This window comes from Schistocerca cancellata, chromosome 8, assembly GCF_023864275.1.
Source record: "Schistocerca cancellata isolate TAMUIC-IGC-003103 chromosome 8, iqSchCanc2.1, whole genome shotgun sequence".
Lineage (NCBI taxonomy): Eukaryota > Metazoa > Arthropoda > Insecta > Orthoptera > Acrididae > Schistocerca > Schistocerca cancellata.
In genome coordinates, this window is record NC_064633.1 from 533,564,258 (window position 1) to 533,587,296 (window position 23,039).

General features: G+C 39.1%; 1 protein-coding gene across 1 annotated transcript in view; it reads left to right on the plus strand.

Moving 5' to 3' along the window:
• Nucleotides 1-23,039, plus strand: part of LOC126095673 (uncharacterized) — an 89,633-nt gene that overhangs the window by 60,892 nt on the left and 5,702 nt on the right. The window contains exons 3-4 of the mRNA XM_049910431.1: nt 4,368-4,475; nt 9,841-10,447. Coding sequence (XP_049766388.1) covers nt 4,368-4,475; nt 9,841-10,447 — 715 coding nt within the window. The remainder of the gene's footprint in view (nt 1-4,367; nt 4,476-9,840; nt 10,448-23,039) is intronic.

Below are 23,039 nucleotides of genomic sequence, written 5' to 3' on the forward strand. Positions count from 1 at the left end.
CTTATTTTACTATGAGAAGTTTCTCCCATAATTGCTTTCTGCTGACATTAACTGATTGCGCTCTATCTAACTATCTTAACTCATATCTTCTAACTTCTTCTTCCTTTTTCCTTTTTTTTTGTAAAACATATCTAACATCACTTCGTACGTATACTTCTCATGCTTATTATGTATCTTGCTTCTACTTGCTGATACATACAGCTTATCCTTTACTTTCTAATAATTAATAGATTTTGATAGTACAAAGATTACTAGTTATCAAACCTTCTTGTTCTCTTATTAAGATCTTGCTTCTTATTTGGCTATGCATATTAGCACACTGTCAGTCTGTCTTGCCTTCCATCTCCTACCTGGGCTCTTCTCCCCTACAACGTATGGTGTGACTAACATCTGTCACTTCCTTGAAATATTAATTTATATTGAAGTTTATTAACTAAGCCCATTTCTGTCTTCATAAACATACTGATGCAATTATTATTGAATAAATTCTAGATGCTACATGTAGAGCTGTTGGGGTCATAATTTTAGTAATATTTCTGGAAGAAGTAGTAGTAGTAGAAGGTATAATAGAAATAAAAGATAATAGAATAGTCAAGGAAGATAGAAACTGTCTCCGAGAAAACTAAGATAGAAATACAAAAAAATTGAACCCAGACACCAGTGGTTGTCAATCTACCGAATTCACAAAGGGTGCAAACTCACCTGGGGCCTTAAATCTTTTAATCATATGTATATTGGATATTGCCCTGTATCAGGGTTTATTATATATACTACCTTTGGGTGGAGTATATTCTGAACTTTAAAAGGTCCAATGCAACACTGAAGACATTCGCTCATTTCCTTCTTTAAATTGAAGCTGTAATGAAAATCCTATAATGACACCAAATCATTTATTTGAAAGTTTGGTACAATAGCCTTAACAGTTCTGTCTCTTTTTTTGTGCCTATGTAATCAAATTCTCTTGTACCTACTCTTACAACCATTCCAAGTTAATTGCTGGTGAATTCGTCTTGTAAACAATTTTAACAAGGAATCTCATATAAGGGCTTTATTCATATTTTCTGCAGGAGATAGTCCTCTTGACACATGGAGTAATTCATTAAGGATTACTTGAAATTCCAGCTCTAATTGTACCCAGGCAGTCTGCCTTGTAGAACAGTGTGTTTTACACAATCTTCCTTCATAATATATTCACAAGGGTTAAGTGTGTGGACTATGCTTGGATATAGTTACTTGTCTTACCCCTTCCCAAGTCAAGAATTCCTTAAAATTATGGCTAATAAATTGTGGGCCATTATCATTTAATAGGCGTTGTTGTTTGTTGGAAATACTCTTGCAAACAATGCATTTCTCTATTGGTATTTGCTTGTTTAATGGAATAAAGTTCATTCTTAGAAAAGGTGTTAGTATTAGGCGATTCTTCAACTCTTGAGGCAACTGGGCAAAGTACTTGTAGTGTTAGTTAATTTAGTTTCTATTTCCTGTTTGACATGTTCTGTTATCTCTAATTTTAGTTCTTCTTTCCTATTTTTTTTCCTTGACAACCAGTATTTTACTTTTAGACTCTATTTTGTCCGATAGTTCCTTAATATTAGAATCTACTCTGTCAGATAATGCCTTAATATCAGAATCTACTTTGTCTGATAGTACCTTGATATTAGAATCTACTTTGTCAGGTAATTCCTTCTTAATATTAGATAACTGATTCCTAAAGTCAGACAGTTCCTTATTTGTTGAAACTACTTTGTCAGATAATTTCTTAAAATTAGAATTCATTTCATCAGACAGTTGCTGCCATAAACCTTTAAACCATTCTGGAGCCTTTGTGGCCATTTTTGTTGTAATGACTGGCATATAATGCAAATATTCTTTATTATGTACCCTCCTTTACTGCACAGTTTTGTTAATGTGATAACAATGAAACAATGTGTCACTGTCTAGACAAAAAAATTCAAAGTGGATTTCTCTGTTTTGTGAACAGCTCACTCTATCCAATGAACTGCATCTCCTGTTACATAGCCGATGCAACTGCGTGTATGTGGCCATGTACTGCGATTATTTGCACCGCCCGGTGCAGATAGTGTCTGGAACATAGTGATTGGTGGACTGCACTGATCGCACAGCAGCATCATTGCATCGTTGCTCCACTACTACTGCGTCCTCGACGATGTCAGGATTCGAAATGTTCTTCTCCGTTTAATTCTGGTTGTTCTTGGAAATATTGTGCTTTACCACTCGTTGAATTTCAAGATTTTGTAAATCTATAGTTCCTTCCTTTTGCTTCAACACTTCGTGTCCTCTTCACTGATAACCATATGAAATGTTTTTGTTGTTGGATTATGGTTTTATGTAGCTGCTGGCTTGCTCCTTGTAGTTGAAGCTGAGTCAGAACGCTTCATGAGATCTGTCACTCCAATGTAACATGTGACCCTTTTTTTTTATCCAGTCGCCCTTGTTGATTCTCTTAAAGTAGAGGTTCTGATAATCAGTGCCACTGAAGTCCCATGTGTAGATGAAGAAATGCTTGACTTCTTCACATTCTGCATTGGAGCAAAAGAAGATAACTTCCACTCATGTCACGAAAAAGCATGTCCACTATTTTCCTTTCACAAACATATATTTCCTTGAATGGGTGTACAGACCATTAGAGTTACTTGAGAATTTGAGTAGAAGACAGATTTACATATGAGATATGCCTCAAAGGCTCAACATGACAATCAAGATTACTATATATTTAATTTGTCACAAAGCCATCTTGTCTTCTGTTTTCATTCTTGGAGAGTGTGGCTGCTCTTTGATGGTCAAGCCACCGCCAAGCCGCGATGCCAAAACGGAAACGGCCCTGCCCACTGCAGGTAAAGCCATTTAATTGTCACTACCTCTCGCCGTTTTCTCATATTTCACGCTTCCCATTTAGTGTCTGCACATGTGCGTGTGTGTGCGCTCGCACAAATACACACACACACACACACACACACACAACACACACACACACACACACATGAACGCCTGTGCACAGTAGAAGTTCCGTGACTGACTCCCTACTTAATATTATTCTGTCATGATCAGCTTTCCTTGTACTACACAAGGGGTGTGAAATGTTTGCCTAAACGGAATGTAACACTTCAACACAGTATGTTGTCTTGGATGGAGAGTCATCATAATATGTAGAAATAATTTCATGTGCTGCAGGGAAGTGTGTTGGGACCCTTGCTGTTCATATTGTATATTAATGACATTGAAGACAATATTAATGGAACCTCAGACTGTTTGAAAATGATACAGTTATCTATAATGAAGTACTGTCTGAAAGAGGCTGCATAAGTATTCAGTCAGATCTTGATAAGATGTCAATGGGGTGCACAGATCAACAGCTTGCTTTAAATGTTCAGAAATGTAAAATTGTGCTCTTCACAAAATGAAAAAACATAATCTCATATGACTACAATATCAATGAGTTGCCGTTGGAATCAGCCAACTCATACAAATGCCTGATTGTAACACTTTGTAAGGATATGAAATGGATAATCACACAGGTTTAGTTGTGGGTAAAGCAGATCATAGACTTTGGTTTACTGTTAGAATACTGGGGAAGTGCAATCAGTATACAAAGGAAATTGCTTACAAATCACTCGTGTGATTTGTAAGCAATGTGTGTTCCAGAATATTGCTCAAGTGTGTGGGGTCTGTACCAAATAAGACTAGTATGGGATACTGAACGTATGCAGATAAGGGTAGCAGGAATGGTCACAGATCGGTCTGACCCATGGGAAAGTGGTATAGAGACACTGAAGAAACTGAACTGGTAGGCTCTTGAAGACAGACATAAACTATCTTGAAAAAGTCTACTAACAAAGTTTCAAGAACTGACTTTAAATGATGACTCTATGAATACACCACACCCCTACACATTTTTCACACAGGGATTGTGAGGACATAACTAGAATAATTACAGCAAACACAGAGGTATTCAAACGAGTATTTTTCCCCTCACTCCATATGTGAATGGAATGGGAAGACACCCTAATAACCGGTTCAATGGGACTTACCCACTGCCATGCACGTGACGGGGGTTAGCAGAGTATGGATGTAGATGTATAATCGAGGTAAATTACACAACTAGGAGCCACTATTGGGAATTTGTTTCATACCTTCCTAACAAAGGATGTTTGGACCCATATAAATATGAACTTTCTGCAATGCCTTTATGTCACGAATAAATCCCTGAAGTCTATATCTGCTATGAGTTAGGCCACACCATAGAGTCTTATGTGAGTAAGAGCAACTTTTTTTATTTTTGTGTGTGCATGTGATATCTTGTAACTTACTTTTTAATTAACTTTATGACAGAATTTCTGCACTTCCAGGAGCAGTCCTTATGACTACTACAAGAATGTGGTACACAGACGTAGTCATACTCCAAGGAATCATCCTATAGTGGAGGAAATGCAAAAGAAATTTAATTCAATGTATGGGTATGTAACTGAATTCATTGTGAAGCACACATAAATGGGCATCTTTACAGTGGCAGTAACTCTCAAAGTATATAATTTATTCATTAATGCATTCATTACTTTCAGTACTGTAGCATCATTTGTAATTTCAATTTGTGGCCGATACAATTTTGGCTCCCCCATTAACAATGGATCTTGGTGAGGTGGGGTGGCTTGTGTGCTTCAGTGATACTGACAGCCATACTGTAGGAGCAGCCACAATGGAGGGGTATCTGTCAAGAAGCCAGACTAACATATGGAACCTGGAGAGGGGAAGCAGCCTTTTCAGTAGTTGTAGGGTCAACCACTGGTTCAATGACTGATCTGGCCTTGTTACATGAGCCAACTTGGCCTTACTATAGTGGCAATGTGAACTGCCAAAACCAAGAGTAAACTAGAGTAGAATGTTGCAATATAAACTTTCGGCCAATAAGGCCTTTGTTAAAAATAGATAACAAACACATAAATTCACACACACACACACGCACACACACACACACACGCACACGCAAATGCAACTCACACACACATGACTGCAGCCTCTGGCAGCTGAAGCCACAATGGCAGTGTAAAAGTCTTCTTACTGTGCCTATCTGCAACTCTGCATCTATGCTATATTTTCCACCGACACGAATGTTGTCAATTGTACATTGTCTATTTTTGACAAAGGCCTTGTAGACTGAAAGCTAACTTTCCAACGGTCTTTTTGTTGTGCCTTTCTGCGACTCAGATTTGTCAGTATACAGAGACAGAAAGGTTACTTACAACTTGTACAGGGAACAGACTGCAGTTATAAAGACTTGAAGGATGTGAAAGAGAAGCTAGTTTTGAGAGTGAGATGATTGTAGCCTATCCCTTATGTTATTTGATCTGTGCATTGAGTAAGCTGTGTGAGAAACCAAGGAGGAATTTGGAAAGGGAATTAAAGTTCGGGGAGAAGGAATAAAAACTTTGCAGTTTGCCGATGACATAGTAATTCTATCAGGGTTGTTTAAGAACTTGGAAGAGCAGGCAGATAGAGTAGATAGTTTCTTGAAAAGGAATTATAAGGTGAACATCAATAGAAGTAAAACAAAGGTAATGGAATGTAGTCAAATAAAATCAGGTGATGCTCAGGGAGTTAGATTACGAAATTAGACTCTAAAAATAGTACATAAGTTTTGGAAAATGATTGATGATGGCCAAAGTAGGGAAGATATAAAATGCAGACTGACAGTGGCAAGAAAATCATTTCTGGAAAAAAGGAATTTTATCACATCTAATATTAATTTAAGTGTTAAGAAGTCTTTTCTGTCGATATTTTTCTGGAGTGCAACTATGTATGTAAGTGAAACGAAGGTGATATGAAATTCACACAAGAAGAAAACAGAACCTTTTGTAATGTGGTGGTATTGAAGAATGCTGAATATTAGATGGGTGGATTGAATAACATGATAGGAGGTATGGAACTGAATTGAGAAAAAAAGAGAAATTTATATCACAACTCACAACTTCACTAAAATAAGGGGTCAATTGACAGAACACATCCTGAGGCGTAAAGAAATTATCAATTTGATAAAGGAAATAAGTGTGGCTGGTAAAAATTGTAGAGGGAGACCAATGCTTAAATGCAGTAAGAAGGTTCAAATGGATTTAGCTTGTGGTAGTTATGTAGAGATGAAGAGCGATGAAGAGCATACATTGGCACTGAGAGATGCATCAAACCAGTCTTCAGACTGAAGACCACAACAACAACAAGCAACATAATTTTGGCTGTATTTTCTTCATTCAAAAATTGTCCACCTGAAATTTCAGTGCAGTCATACATGAATAAACAAATATTTTTGAGAATTTTCAGAAGTTACAAGCTATAGAACTTAATCTAGTGTGCATTATGTATTTCACAGTAAAACTGTGACATTTGTTACAGTTTCTGTAGTGTATATAACAACTATTGTATCATGTTACATTTAGGTTAGGGATATATTAATCAATAGAATTTCATCTACATTCACAATAATCAGTTTAATGAGAAACGTGTCTCAGGTGGGATTACTGAGAGAAATGTTAGAGAAATGAGAGAAATAAAGTATCCTAACATATTACCTGTTTTTGTCCACATAACATTTGTCTTCTGCAGTGATTCTTCCGTATTTGCACTTAACATGCTGAATGATTTGACATGTTTACAACAGTACTACATGACTCAAATGATGCATATTAATCTGTGTTAGTGAGTATTTAATTTCTAATTATTTTCATGTACATAATAAGAAATTAAATACTCCATCACATTCTGTTATGCAAATTCAGTAGGCAGTATTTGAACCATGTAGTACTGTCATAAACATGTCATATCATTTAGAATGTACATGGTAACATGGATGTTTTTCACTAATGCAGAAGATGAATGTTATGTGTTCAAACACAGGTCGTGCATTAAAATACTCTATTTCTCTGATTTTCTGTGCATTTCCCTTATTAATCCCACCCGAGACACTTTTCTCATTAAATCTAACAAGTGTGTCATTTTGTTGCTAGGTGAAAAACTGGAACAGGTGTAATGTCTGTTATGTATATACACAGTCCAAAATGTCTCCCCTGAGGCTACACCTTTCTTCACCCCTACCACTCCCTATACTCCTACCTTCAACATACTCCATAACAGTCCGTAAACCCAATCACCCAGTGCACACCATTGTGGCTGATTACTGCACCTCCACAGTGAGAATTTTTGCTTTTGTGGACCAACACCACAAGCTTATTAATGATAACATACCATCCTATATAAATGACACCAACAATTTCCTCTGATGACTCACTGCAGTTCCTTTACCACAAGCTGCCCTTGCATCACTGTTGATGCCACCTCTCTCTGCACAGCCATTCCCAATGCCCACGACCTTGCCACTATTGAATATTACATTTCCCAATAGCTGACTGACTCCAAACCCACGACCTCCTTCTTGGTCACTGTGACCAACAATATCCTCACCCACAATTACTTCTCCTCTGATGGCATCACCTACAAACAATCCATCTACAGCAATCAGTACCCACCTGGTACCATGCTATGCCAACTGTGGAGGTGCAGTAATCAGCTGCAGTTGTGTTCAACTACCTGTCATCATGCTCTGAAATGAGGAGTATCCTACCCAATATCCTTCTCACTTCTTCCACAGTGGTATTCCACCACCCACCAAACCTACGCAATATCCTTGACGTCCCTACACCAGTCCTATTCCCAGCCTCTTGTCTCATTGCTCTTGTCCCTGCAATAGACTTAGATGCAAGACCTGTCCCATACAGCCTCCCACCACCACCTACTTGAGTCTGGTCACAAACATCACCTATCTCATCAAAGGCAGGGCTACCAGTGAAAGCATTCACGTGAGCTACAGACTAAGCTACCCACTGTGCTATGTTCTATGTGGGACATGACAACCAACAAGCTGTCTGCCAGCTGGAATGGCTGCCTACAAACTTTGGTCAAGAAACAACTGGACCACGCAGTTACTGAACATGAACATGCTGCACAGCACAACAGGCTTCGCTTCAATGACTGCTTCACAGCCTGCACCATCTGGATCTTTCCTACCAATAGCTGCTTTTATGAAATGTGCAGGAGGGAACTCTCTCTGCAATATATCTTATGTTCTCTTAATTAACTCTCCTGGCCTCCACCTTTTATGTTCTTGTAACTAACTCCCCTGGCCTCTACCTTTGCTAGTCCCTGTCATTCACCCCCTTCCCTACTACCACTCCAGCGCTACACAGCCTTCTTTCCACCAACACACCTACTAGTCTCACTTTCCCTCCCTCCTCCTCTATTTCTCTCCTTTTCAATTCTCCTCCTCCACCCCTCCCCTCCACACCCCCCCCCCCCCTCCCAAAAAAACCCTCCTGATTGCACCTAGCAGCCCTCCCCTGTTCCCACCAAGTCCCTGCATGCTCCCACAAGTAGAACTCTGCTCTCCCCCACCACTACCCTGCTATTCCTCCCCATCCTCACCCCATGAACACACCACCCTGATTGCTTCTCCTGTCAGGCACAGTTGCTGGCAGTCCGGCCTCATTGGTCAGAGACAGCAGTCATGTGTGTTTGAGTTGTGCTTGTGTGTGTGTTTTCTATCTTAGAAGAAAGATGAAAGCACATATGTATAGCAGTCTTTTTGTTGTGCCTGTCTGCAACTCAACATCGGAAATCTATCCTTTTCTTAATCCTAGAAATTTCATTACAGCTGACTCAAATGCCTAACTATGGTGGACTGTACTGTTTTTGTCTTACTTTTAGGTTATGAAATGAACTTCTTGTTTGTCCATTTGTTTGGCTCTCTTCACAACTTTTTCAAATATAGCTTTATAACGTCTAACATACTCAGTAAAATACCTCTTTTTATTATTTCAATTCATTGAGGAGTTACCTCTTCCTGAAATTAGCAGTTTTTATACCCAGAGCTATCCATTGAAGTTTACTACTGTAATAATTTTGTTACATGTGGTTCTAAATGAAAAAGTTTCATTAAACATTTCAACAGTGTCTAAGGCTTCAGATAAATATAAAAATTTGCCTATGATGCAGTCATTCTTGACTAGTGCATCTAGTACCGATCTTGTAAACTTATTATAGCTGATCATACTACTTCAGAAACTGAATTGTGTTTCATTTAGGAGACTATATTTATTCAGACAGTTTAGTAGTCTGTCTGTCATGTTCCATTTTTTATTGATTGAGGATAAAGATATCAAATAGACAGATCAGTAATTATCAGTTTCTCCATGTTTGGAGAGTACTGCTGCTCTGCAGCTGTGTACTGAATTAATGAGTAACTGCTCCAGTTTGATAAAATGTTCTTTATTTTCGTACATGACTGGTTTTGGCTTTTATGCTGAAGCCATTTTCCAGAGGATCTGAAAATTGTGCTGTGGTGAAGAAAGGCCAAATAACATAATGTTGCCTATATGAAAGTGATATGAGGTACCAATAGGAAGGTGAAACTTGGCTCATCAAGAATTTGCCCAGCATCATATTATTTGTGCAACTCATTAACAGTACTGAGATGGAACTTGTACTGTATGGCACTCTTTCATGACATAATAGTTATGCAATTTTCGAGCACTAGAGTATGCTGAAGGAAATTTATGATTTGCTGTTGTGTAGAGTATAGTTTTGGTTACTAAATTCATTGTGATCTTTGAAATTCAAGTTTTTGTCAAAGTTTTCATTGTCATTTAATTTTAAGCAAACTGTTGCATGTGCCATGATTATATGAGATTGTACTAGATTAGATAGAAAGCTGTTTGGATAGTCCTTGTCTGGAATATAACTTCTCAATTCTTTGTAATCATTATACATATATTGTTGTAGGCATCATTTCCAAAATGCGACATCAGATACTTCTTGTGCTTCCACATCTCTTGCACATGAGTCTCCAATGGAAACAGATAGTACTGAACAAGAAAGCAGCATACCAAAATTTAGTAACTTCTACAAGGAATTTTTGCAAAAACAGCAGTCAACACCTGAAGAAATGAAAATCTCAGATTCTCATCTATATTGTAATACTGACAAGTATACTTTAGAAGAAAATGAAATTGAAAATGATGAAAGGAAGAAGGATGGTACAAACAAAGGACATGGACACTTCATGCTGGCAGAGAATTTTCTACACACAATTGAAGAAAGACAGTCAGTAAGCAATAAAGAAAATGAATCGCCACCAGAATATTCAAAAACTAAATCTGACGATGAATGTTCATCAAGTTCAAGTCAAGAGTACTGCTCACAGAATGACAATTTTTGCTTTAGTCCATTGTTAGAAGGAAAGGAGGATGGAGTGACTCCCAGCAGAGATAAAATGACACCTAAAACCTGGACGGTCAAGCATAATTCTCCAACTGCTGATAGCAAACGAACAGCTGGCGGTAAAATTGATGTTCTCAGTGAAAGCCCTGCCTCAGATACATCAGAAGAGGTAAGTTTATTTGTAATATTGTTGTTTGATTTATAAACCATGAATTTTTTGTGGTATGTTTGCACTTTTAAGTGTTATTTTTAGTTTGATATATAATTATGCACTTCTTAAATTGAAAAAAAAATCTATATTAGCACAATATTTTACACAGAAAAGAAGTGCTACTGACATATAGTGAAATAAGAAGACGTGGAACAGGACAGACTTGTACAAATCTCATTGAATCTCTAGTTTCTGAATTTTTAGACATTTCTTCATCACTGAAAAAGGAAAATAGAAAGAGGAGGAAATAAAAAAGAAAGGTAAAGGTTTTAGAGGCACGGAAAAGTCTTCCATACTCTGGGTAAGGATGTATTCAAGTATAAGAAAGTATTCAAAAGCTATAGGTGGGTAAACAAGATTATCAATTACCAGAATGACTGTAATGAACTGATGCTCACTGATATGATGGTGGAAATTGTGGGAACGAAATAAAAGATAAAAAACAGAAAAAATATGAAAATAGAAGGAAGATGAATAAATAACAATAAAATAATAAAAAGGAGACAGATGCTATAGAGATACATAGGAGGTATATTGATGCAGAACTTAAGAGGGAAAGGAGAGGCAACACTACCATTGCATTGAAAGGAAAGGCAAAGGGAAAGAGATTAGACCTTAAGAAATTAAATGAGTTCGTACTGTTATTTGGGATGTAAATTCATTTGGAGTGTTACAAAATGAGTGGCAGTCAATGTAGTAATTTCAGAATTTATTTCTTGAGACCAAATTTGCAGTAATCCATGTTGCATTTTCACAGACAGCTGCTGACTTGGTGAAAAGAGATTTAGAACATAGATACTGAAACTGAGAAACATAGTTGTTGTTTCCTTCTTCTTCAAAGTATTTTAATTCTGATGTAACTCTTCAGGTTTTCCAGACGAGATCTTGACATGTGGAATAATCGGGTCTACTGCCGAATGTTTGTGTCGCTCTGGCACAATATTTCGGCCACGTAACTCGTTACCTTCTTCGGGTGCTACCTAAGACTGCCGTATTGGAGGATCTTCTCCAGTATTTATGCCCACAGGGCGCTGCGTGCTCTCTTTGCTGTCTGCGCCCACCTGGCACTGCTTGTAATGTGTTGTCTCTTCCCTGGTGCTCCCTCGGACGTCCACACTCGACTTGGTCGCCATTTGTGGCAGCTCTCTGAGGCCTGTCCTGTGTTGGGCGTTCCGTTCGTGGTCTGCACCCACTAGGTGCTACTCCTGAGGTTTTGGCCCCTCCCTACTGCTCCTACAGACTTAAACGCCCAGCTCGTCCACCATCTGTGGTCATGGCAGCTGTCTGGGGCCGTACCAGCGTTTGGTGTTCTGATCGTGGTCCGCGCCCGCTTGGTGCTGCTCCTGAGGTGTTGGCACTTCCCTGGTGCTCTGATGGACGTCTGCACCTGCCTCATCCACCATCTGCAGTTGTGGCAGCTGTCTGAGGCCTGTCTCCCGTCAGGGCCTCTGTTCACGGTCCGCGCCCACCTGGCGCTGCTTGTAAGGTGTTGTCTCTTTCCCGGTGCTCCTTTGGACATCCGCTCCTGACTTGGTCTCCATCTCTGGCAGCTCTCTGAGGCCCGTCCTTTGTTGGGTGCTCCATTTGTGGTCTGCGCCCGCCTGGCACTGCTCCTGAGGTGTTGGTGCTCCGTTGGTCATCCATGCTCGGCTCGTCCATCATCTGCAGTCGTGGCGGCTGTCAGAGGCCCGTCCTGCATCGGGAGTTGTGTTCGCAGTTCATGCCCGCCTGGCGCTGCTCCTGCGGTGTTACTACTTCTTGAGGAGTTTCTTGGTTCATTTCGTTGGGCCCTGATAAGCTCCAGAGCCAGACTCCACGCCAAGCTGAGCTGGTAACCGCTGTCTCGGTTTATTAGGTTGTCTGTGACGTTGATCTCGATGGACTCCTTTATGACACTGTCCCAAAATCTTGGCGTCTGTGTCACAATTTTGGTGTTGTTGTAGTCCATTGAGTGGCCGAGCTCCAGACAGTGCTCCGCTATGGCAGATTTTGTTGCCTGTCCATTTCTGGTGTGCCTCCTGTGATCTTTGCACCTGACGTCCACCGTCCTGGTTGTCTGGCCAATCTATGACTTTCCACACTGGCACGGGATGTTGTAAATGCCTGGTTTACGTAGCCCCAGGTCGTCCTTCACACTCCCTAGCATTGTCCCAATTTTGGAGGATGGACAGAAGACACTCGTTATATCATATTTTGAATGAATTCTGCTGATCTTTGCAGAAATAGGTCCAGCATATGGTAGGTATGCCACCTTCCTCGCCTCCTCTGGCTCCTCTTCTGTACACTGTGATTGGCTGGTAGTATGAAGTGCCCTTTGGATATCTGTGGAGATAGAACATCTACAGCTGGTGTTCAGCAGAAATGGATACTCCTCCACAGACATCCAAAGGGCACTTCGTACTACCAGCCAATCACAGTGTACAGAAGAGGAGCCAGAGGAGGCGAGGAAGGTGGCATACCTACCATATGCTGGACCTATTTCTGCAAAGATCAGCAGAATTCATTCAAAATATGATATAATGAGTGTCTTCTGTCCATCCTCCAAAATTGGGACAATGCTAGGGAGTGTGAAGGACGACCTGGGGCTACGTAAACCAGGCATTTACAACATCCCGTGCCAGTGTGGAAAGTCACCATTGGCCAGACAACCAGTACGGTGGACGTCAGGTGCAAAGAACACCAGAGGCCACCAGACTCAGACAGGCAACAAAATCTGCCATAGCAGAGCACTGTCTGGACCTCAGCCACTCAATGGACTACAACATCACCAAAATTGTGACACAGACGCCAAGATTTTGGGGCAGTGTCATAAAGGAGTTCATCAAGATCACAATCACAGACAACCTAATAAACCGAGACAGCAGTTACCAGCTCAGCTTGGCATGGAGTCCGGCTCTGGAGCTTATCAGGGCCCAACGAAATGAACCAAGAAACTCCTCAAGAAGTAGTAACACCGCAGGAGCAGTGCCAGGCGGGCATGAACTGCGAACCCAGCTGCCGACGCAAGACAGGCCTCTGACAGCTGCCATGAGCGCGGATGATGGACAAGCCAAGCATGGACGACCGTCGGAGCACCAGGGAAGTGCCAACACCTCAGGAACAGCACCAGGCGGGTGCAGACCACGAAAGGAGCTCCCAACAAAGGACGGGCCTCAGAGAGCTGCCAGAGATGGAGACCAAGTCAGGAGCAGACATCCGAGGGAGCACCGGAGAAGAGACAACACCTTACAAGCAGCGCCAGGTGGGCGCGGACCGTGAACAGAACGCCAAACGCGGGTCCGGCCCCAGACAGCTGCCACGACCACAGATGGTGGACGAGCCAGGCGCGGACGTCTGCAGGAGCACTAGGGAGGGGCCAAAACCTCAGGAGTAGCACCTGTCGGGCGTGGACCATGAACGGAACGCCCGACACAGGACAGGCCTCAGAGAGCTGCCACAGATGGCGACCAAGTCGGGCGCGGATGTCCGAGGGAGCACTGGGGAAGAGACAACACATTACAAGCAGTGCCAGGCGGGCACGGACGGCAAAGAGAGCACCCAGCGCCCTGTGGGTATTTTAATTCTATTTTCTAAAATAGGTGTAGTTAGGTTTAAACAGAAACTCATTTTTTTTCATTTTTACCATGGATTAGGGGTAGCATATTTGACTAGTGATTGAAACGTACTGAGGCCCAGGTTTGAACATAGTCACTGCTTATATTTTGATTAAAAATCATGAGCAGTGGCAGCTGTAGACTTCTGTTATAAAAGGTCACCCCCGTTCTGTACAGCCAAGAAAGGCAGAAGAATCAGCATGATCGATGGCACGAGGACACAGAAGGCAATGGGAATGCATTAAGGACACACAGTGTTTATTATAATGTAACTAGCTCATTAGCTCAACAGAAAATTATCTTACTTTTGCAGAAATATAGATTATAGTATATTGCTGCTGATTTTTTTGGGAATATCAGCTAAAGACACATCAACTCATGTAACCAGTTAATTAGATAAGTCTGGCCAGAGCGGACAGAGATAATGATCATGTGTGCATTAGGTGTGCCTGTTTGTATGAAGGTGTTTGTGTTTTCCTTTCTTTTCTGAAAAAGACTGTGGCTGTAAGCTCAATGGGAACAGTCTTTTTTGTGATTGCCTGTAACTCAGTGTGCCCTCTTTATGGCAGTGGCAATCTATCCTTTTCATAAATGTGAAATGTGGTCATAAGAAAGTGCAATATTCAATATCGTGTATTGAAAAGTGTATTCGAAGCTGTGTATCGAGTAATTCATTAAAAGTCATTTATCATGTACTCCAAAATGAGATTCAGAACTGTTTCATTACATATCCATGACATATGTCCTGTAATTGCCAAAGTTTCTTGATGATATTCCATTCCCAAAAGATTTGTCCCCCATTTGGATCTCTGAGAGGGGACTGTCAAGTGGGAGGTGATCACATGAGCAAAAGATTGAAGAACCAACAATATAGTAATACTGTATGAGTTGGAGCATGGAATGTTAGAAGTCTGAATGTGGCAGGCAAGCTAGAAAATCCGAAAAGGAAAGAACAAATGCTCAGTCTAGATATAGTGGAAGTCAGTGAACTGAAGTGGAAAAAGGGGAAGAATATGTGGTCGATCGAATATAGAGTAGTATCAATAACAGCAAAAAATGGTGTAACGGGAGTGGGATTTATTATGTAGCAAGAATGAACAACTCAATGACAGAATCAGAGTTAACAGCAAACAGTAATAGCCGGCTTTACAGGCAGAAGATGAAGAGAGAGAGAAAGTATATGAGAATCTTAAATGTGTAGTTAGCTGTGTAAAAGAATAAGAAAATTTAATAATCATGGGTGAGTGGAACATTGTAGTAGGGGAAGGGATAGAAGACAGAATTATGGGTGAATAAGACCTTAGTAGCAGGAATGAGAGACCTAAAATACTAACTGAGTTCTGCAATAAATTACAATTAGTAATAATAAATAAATCACAAGAGGAGGATGTATATTTGGAAAAGGACTGAAGACATGAGAAGATTCCAGCTGAATTATGCCATGATCAGACAGGGATTCTGAAACCAGATGTTAGATTGCGAGGCATACCAAATAGCAGATATAGACACAGACCCCAATTTAGTGATGAAGTGTAGACTGACGTTTAAGAAAATTGTCTGGAAGAATCAGTGTACAAAGAAGTGGGATACTGTTGTAATGAGTGATGATTGTATGTGTTTGAAGTTGCCTTGGGCTATAGATATTGCAACAATGATACTGCAAAAGGTAGTTCAGTTAATGAGGAATGGACATCTCTGAAAATATCATTCACAGAAGTGGGACAGAGAGGGAAAAGGTGCAAGAAAGGTAAGTGAAGAACCAGAAGAAGTTCTGTAATTGATTGAGGAAAGAAGGATATGCAAAAATGTTCAGGGAAAAAAAGGAATACAACATGAGTCAGTTCGGAATGAAATAAATAGAAATTTCAGGGAAGCCACGACAAAACATCTGTAGAAAAAATGGGAAGAAATTGAAAAAGAAATAGTCATTGGGAAGATGTATTCAGCATACTGCAGGAGAGTTGAAACAAGCATCAGTAAAATTAAAACAAAGGTGTCAACATCAAGAACGCAAGAAGAATCCCACTGAAGGAGAGAGCTGGTAGCAAAGAGTACATTGAAGGCCTTTATGAGGCAGAAGAGCTGTCTGATGTGACAGAAGAAGAAATGGGTGCTGATAGGCGAGACACAGTGGATCCACTGTTTGACAGAACTCTGCTAGACTTGTGATCAAATAAGGTGGAGGGCTTAGGTAACATTCTTTTGGAATTTCTAAAATTCAAGTTGGTTTGTAGAATCTGTTAGTCTGGAAATGTACCATCAAATTTTAATGTTATTCACATCATTTTGAACATAGCAAGGGCAGATTTGTACAAGAACTATCACACAATCAGCTTAACAGCGCATATATCGAGTTGCTGACAAGAATAATGTACAGAAGAATGGAAAAGAAAATTGAGGACCTGTTAGATGATGATCAGTTTGGGTTTAGGGAAGGTAAAGGTAACTGAGAGGCAGTTCTGATGTTGCACTTGATAATGGAAATAAAAATTTAGAAAAACCAAGATAAATTCATAGGGTTTGTCAACCTAGAAAAAGCATTCAACAATATAAAATAATGCAAGATGTTCGAAATTTTCAGAAAAATTGGTGTTAGCAGTAGGGAAAGATGGGTAATTGCAATATTTAGGACTTGTTCCTCATCATTACAAGGTATTGTAGAAATGATCTCTGGAACATGAAATTAACTAACTAACCAACCAATAAGGAACAATAAGAATGGAAGACCAAGATCAGAGTGCTTGCATTAAAATGGTGTGAAATAGCCCAGCAACTACTTTCCTTTTGGAGGCCCACTTCCAGCACTGTTGATAGGAAACAATAGGTCTTGTTTTCTAGGATGAATGAGGAATTGATTGAGAAATGTTTGACAGATGGGTTGGGAGTGAAGGGTTAGGTTACTCAAAATCTAGGCTAAGAGGGATCCACATTGTATGAGGACAGAGGGAGACACATGATTTTTGCCTCTTCACTGAATGTGGTCTGTCTTGGGTTATAAGTAAATCTGCCCCGAGTAGTGATTACTGCATTGCTTAGATAACTAGCGATTGTATTTAATATAGTGCTCACCTAAATACACAAGATCTCTGGATTTTGCACTTTCATTCCAAGATGAATTATAAGATTTTTCACTTTAAAGTACTTTGCAGTTATTTACAGTTAAGTGAAATTAAATAGCTTTCATTCACTTTCTTGCAGTAGATTACTCCAAAACACTTATTATTTAGTTAAAACATATTTCATCAATCTGTTTGAAAACCAAAGTTATCATTTCTTGCTTTTCATGTTGGTCACCATTTAAATACTTTTTTCTATAAATATTCCACTGATTAACTTTCATAAGAATACTATATGCTATAAGGCATAGAGGATGATTAAAAAATCATGCCCCATAGGACAGATAGGATGAACAAGAGCTCCACTGACAAAATTTCAGATGTTGGTAGTATGGACCAAAACAAGAAAAAATGTCTAGTAAATATAGCCTCTAAAATGCATGCCTTTAGAGCTACGAGCACCTCTTCATCTTCGCTACTGTGTAACACATTTCATTTACTGAAAAAGTGCTCATAGCTCTTAAGGTACACACTTTAGAGCCCAAGTTTACCTGACCTTTTTCTTTTCTTTTTTTTTTCTTTTGTGTGTGTGTGTCATACTACCACCTCTGAAATTTATTCAGTGGGGTTCTGATTCACCCTATTTATCATATATGGAAACATTCCATGTGGGAAAAATATATATAAAAAAAAACAAAGATGCTGTCACTTACCAAACGAGAAAGCGCTGATAGATAGTCACAATAAAAAACACACAAACACACACAAATTTCAAGCTTGTGCAACACAAGGTTGCTTCATCAGCTTTACCATTATTGATCAAAAAATTAATTTTGGAATCATTGACCAGACAAATTATTGCTGTGCATACTTGCTCAAATAACTTAATTAATACAAAGCTCTTTTCTTCCAAAGTTCCTAAAATCTTTTGATGCCCATCTGAGGATAAGATTACAGCTGTATACTGTAAGAAAGACAGATTTGACCATTGATGGTTTTCGTAAAATATATGCACCAGTTGACTTCATATGTATTTCAACACAGTGTCCTTCATACCTCAGGACATAGTCCTTTTTTTGCTGGAAATGAAAAGCACCTGAGCTCTACATTTGTTGCAGACAAATTAGCCATTCACGTGATTTTTTATTTTGACCATTTTCACCAATAAAGGATTTTTATCTTGTGTTGTTCTCCTGAATTCAATTTCTCCTCTTTGTGGTGTTATGGAATGACTATGACTGCAGCACATCTCGAGTGTCCTTGTCTGTGATATGGTGATGCACTTTGTCCTGCAGGCTAACAATATTTATTTATAGTTGCCTGATGTTAATGAACTCATTTCTGCATGTCCACAGTGTCTGTGGAACAAACTTACCATCTTGTCATCTGTCAGTCTCCAAATATTTTTTTCTTTTCCACAAACTAGGCAATAGTGCCTTCTACATGCTGATAGCTGCAAAGCTTGGCTGTTTTTTAATGATAGTGGTGTAAATAGAAGAAAGCCTGTACCATTTTTCAGTATAGGTTTGCCAGATAGTAGAGATTGGTACCAAAGACTGATACATCTTTTCTTGAATAAACGTTGGTTTCTCTTGCTGTCTTGGTTTGTCATTCGTCACTTCTGATTCCTGTCCATTTGGCTTAATATTCACAGATCTCAGAAACTCCTATATTTTTTAATCAAAATATCCATGGGTGTACTGCTGGTCTACAGTGTCCAATGGGCACAATATTTCGTTGATCATACATGTTGCCATCATCAGGTGAACTGACGGACTGAGCTCCTGTGAACGTGCCGGTACGGAGATCCGTACGCTATGGCTGCTCAGGGGGAACTGGGTTCGGTCGCGGCGGCGGCCAATTTAAATACCCTCCGCCCACGGCGCACTCCCTCCGCCGTCCGCGCCCTGCGCCACAGTCGCGCGGTGGAAAAGATTGCGACGGCGTCTGAGATGATGTCGGTGTGATGGCTCTGTCCGCCGTGGTCGTCACAACTATACGTTTGCCCGATTTACTCTTTATTAACCCAATTGCTGGTTCCCAAGCCTTGCTAAGATTATAGCCACAGTTACGGTTTATGAGGTCGTCATTGGTGCGAATTTCGATGGCCTCTCTAACAACGCTGTCCCAGTATCTCGACGTCTGTACCAGAATCCTCGTGCGTTCATACTTCATAGCATGATTTTTTGAGTGTGCCTCTGGTGTTCACGGCATCGATCCTCGACGGTACGCATCATCTGACCAATATATGACTTGCCACATTGACACGGAATCTGGTACACGCCGGCCTTCCTCAAACCAAGGTCATCTTTGGCGCTCCACACCAGTGCACGAGTTTTATTCGGAGGACAAAACACAGTTCAGACCCAGTGTTTCTTCAAAATGCTGGAGATTTTCCCCAAGAGTGCGCCTGTATATGGAATAAACGCAGTGCCTACCTCCTCCCTCCTATATTTTTTGTTGTAATTAGGTTCCAAGGGTTTCTAGCATACACTTCTCTTCTTTGATGTGCTTCTTTGGTGCAGTTCGAGTGGGGCGTGAAAAACATCTCTGTGAGAAGAATGTAGTATGACGGTAGTACCATTCTGTCTATATTTTTTGTATGTGTTTTCTGTAATACATTTATCATCAGTATCCCACCCATATCCATGTGCCAATACTTGCTGCATACATAAAAATTACAACATGTGAGCGTGTTTGAGTTTGATGAAAAAAGAACATGAGGTACAATAGCTGATGAATATGATGTATCTGATGTTCTACCTTAGCTGCTGTAAATATGACTCCCAACTATCAAATTGTGAATACACCCTATCTAAAAATTTATCACCGTAATGTGCAATCCCTGTGTAATAAGATTGATGAAATTAATCTACTGTTAACAAATGAACTTAAAGATATCTCAGTGTTACACATTTCTGAGTACTTGCTTAACCCAGAATTAATCCAGAATACGAAAATAAACAAATTCATTTTGGCTTCGTACTACTGCAGGAAAAACAGCAAGCAGGGTGGGGTGGCAATTTACGCAAAGGAAAATGTAGATTTTATTATGCTGCCTAACTTAACTTGAACAAATGTTGAAAAGGATTATGAAATTGCAGCTACAAACATTATTCTGTTTAACCTGGTTATTGCTACAGTTTACTGATCGATATTTGGAAATTTTGAACTTTTCTTAAACGAAATGGAGTCATTGCTAAATAAAGTAAATAAAATGGATTGTGAGTTGATTATCTGTGGTGACTTCAATATCGATTTCCTCACAAATAGTGGAAATAGAGAGGCTCTTTTGAACCTTCCAACATCCTATAATATAAAGGCTGAAGTAAAAGCTGCTACGCAAGTAACAGAAACTTCCCAAACAGCTCTAGATCAGTTTCTAGTCAAGAAGAATCTACACAAAAAATTTTCAATGCAGATTTTAGTGATCATTTTGCTCAAATATTAAGCATAAAAGTAAAAGGCAGTATTATTATCAACATGTCTCTAAGAGCCTCATAGAAGTTATAATCAGGATGATGTTAACTACTTAAGCAGCTTATTACAGAAAGAAAAATGTTCAGAAGTGTACAAAATGAACGATATAAATGAAAAATTCAACACCTTCATTGACACAGTAACCCATTTCTTGCAAATTGCATTCCCACTGAAAACTGTAACCATACAGAGGAACCCTAGAACAAACAGCTGGATCACAAGAAGAATAAGGATTTCATTACAGAAGAAAAGACTGATTCATGAAATATGTAACCCCAAAAAATACTCCATAACATTAAAAAAAGTTATAAAAGCAGCAAAAATAATGCATAATGATAAATACATTTATAATCCAGCTAATAAATGAAGGGCTTTGTGGAGTGTTTTAAAAAAGAATTTGGAGAATACGCACAATCTTGCAAAAATATAACACTATCACAAAAAAATAAAAAAGTAACAAACCCCTTAGAAGTAGCCAACACTTTTAACAATTTTTTCACAGGTGTTGCTGAAAATGTGTTACAACCAAACTTACATAAGAGCACCCAGGCAAAAGAATATAAAATAAGTGCATGAAGAGGATCGATGTACATCAGTTCTGTTTCATTAGATGAAGTAGGTAAAGCAATGAACTGACTAAAAAGTTCCAACTCTTCAGGCATTTTAGTGTACTTGCAACAATATTAAAGAAAAGTGCATCAAACCTAATTGAAATACTCACACACTTATTTGACTGCTCACTTTCCCTGATGTATTGAAAACATCAAAGGTATTCCAGTATATAAAAAAGGTGAGAAAGATAATGTAAATAACTACAGACCCAATACAATTTCCTACTGCAAGTCAAACATATCAGAAAAAGTTATGTATGACATACTAATGAAATTTACAAATAAAAACAACATCCTATGTAGTGAACAACATGGATTCAGAAATAAGAGGTCAACAACAGCTGGTATTTATGAGTGCATCAATTCCATCCTAAACCTGATGGACAAAAAACAGGAATCAATAGGAGTATTTGTTGACATGTCTAAAGCTTTTGATGTGGTGGATCATTAAATTCCGCTATCAAAGCTTGAAAGATATAGTATTCGATGTCCGTCCAGCAACTAGATCAGTTCCTGACTAATCGTAAGCAGACAGTGTGAATCAAGCATACAAATATCGAACTAAAAACTGTATCCAAACACTTCTCTGACTAAGCAAATTAAATGTGGTTTACCACAAGGATCAGTAATGGGACCCTTCTGTATGATCAAAACTTAAATGTTGATGCACATAAAACAATCAAATTGGTAGTTGACACCACAATTCTACTAAAAGAAGACAGTAATGAACAGTTACAGCAGTCAGTAAACATGCTCACAAAACAACTTAGCAGATGGGCACAGAATAATCAGGTTGTAATAAACAGTAAAAAAAGCGATTGCATTAAAATTCGATAATGCTCCTAACAAGGGCACTTTTATCCCATCGGTCTCTACAGATGACAACTATTTGGTAATAGAATCGAAACCAAATTTTTAGGACTTTTGGCTGCAGAGTAATGTAAAATGTGATAAGCATATTGAATATCTCAACACAGAACTGAGCAAAACATGTTACCTTCTTTGCTCACTAAAATCATGCTGTAGTGAGAAAACAATAATGAATGCATATCATGCCTACTTTCATTCTCATCTTAGATATGGGGTCACTTTCTGGAGAAACTCTAAACCAGCTAATAGCAATTTTAAACTACAAAAAAGGGCACCAGAATTTTTTTGGGTGCATGTCTAGAGCCTCTTGTGAACCTCTGTTTAAGAAATCTGGTATTCCTCCTTTACCATGTGCATACATTATGGAAACCATTTTATTCTTTAAAATAAATGTGAAAGGTAAGGACTACAGACTGCAAAAAAACTGTGATATACATGATCACTTTAGCAGACAAAACAGAAACTTACATATAACTCAAATCAGTACAGCTCTGTTCCAGAAAGGTACTTTTCACTTGGAAGTTAAGCTTTATAACAAACTTCCTGAAAACATAAAAGTTATTACTGAGGTCAGTACTTTTGGAAAATCTCTAAAGTCATATTTACAGCATCACTGCATTCACTCCATTGAAGAATATTTAAATTTATGAAAAGTGTTATATAAATACATACGTATAAAGTGTATTATTTGAACCTATGCCTAGAAATGACTTCAGCTGTATACGTATAACTTAAATTGTCCAATGTCTTATGCATAAGCTACTTTGTAGACAACAGGACCAATAAATAAAATGCAATGCAATACCTTAGCTGATGATGAAGGAAACAATTCAAAGTGACGGAACCATCCGTGAATATTGATCACCTGTGCAGCAATAACTATTTAGCGTGGTTAATTTGTGTTTGTTCACTGATACATTGTGAGGCATGGAATGCCATA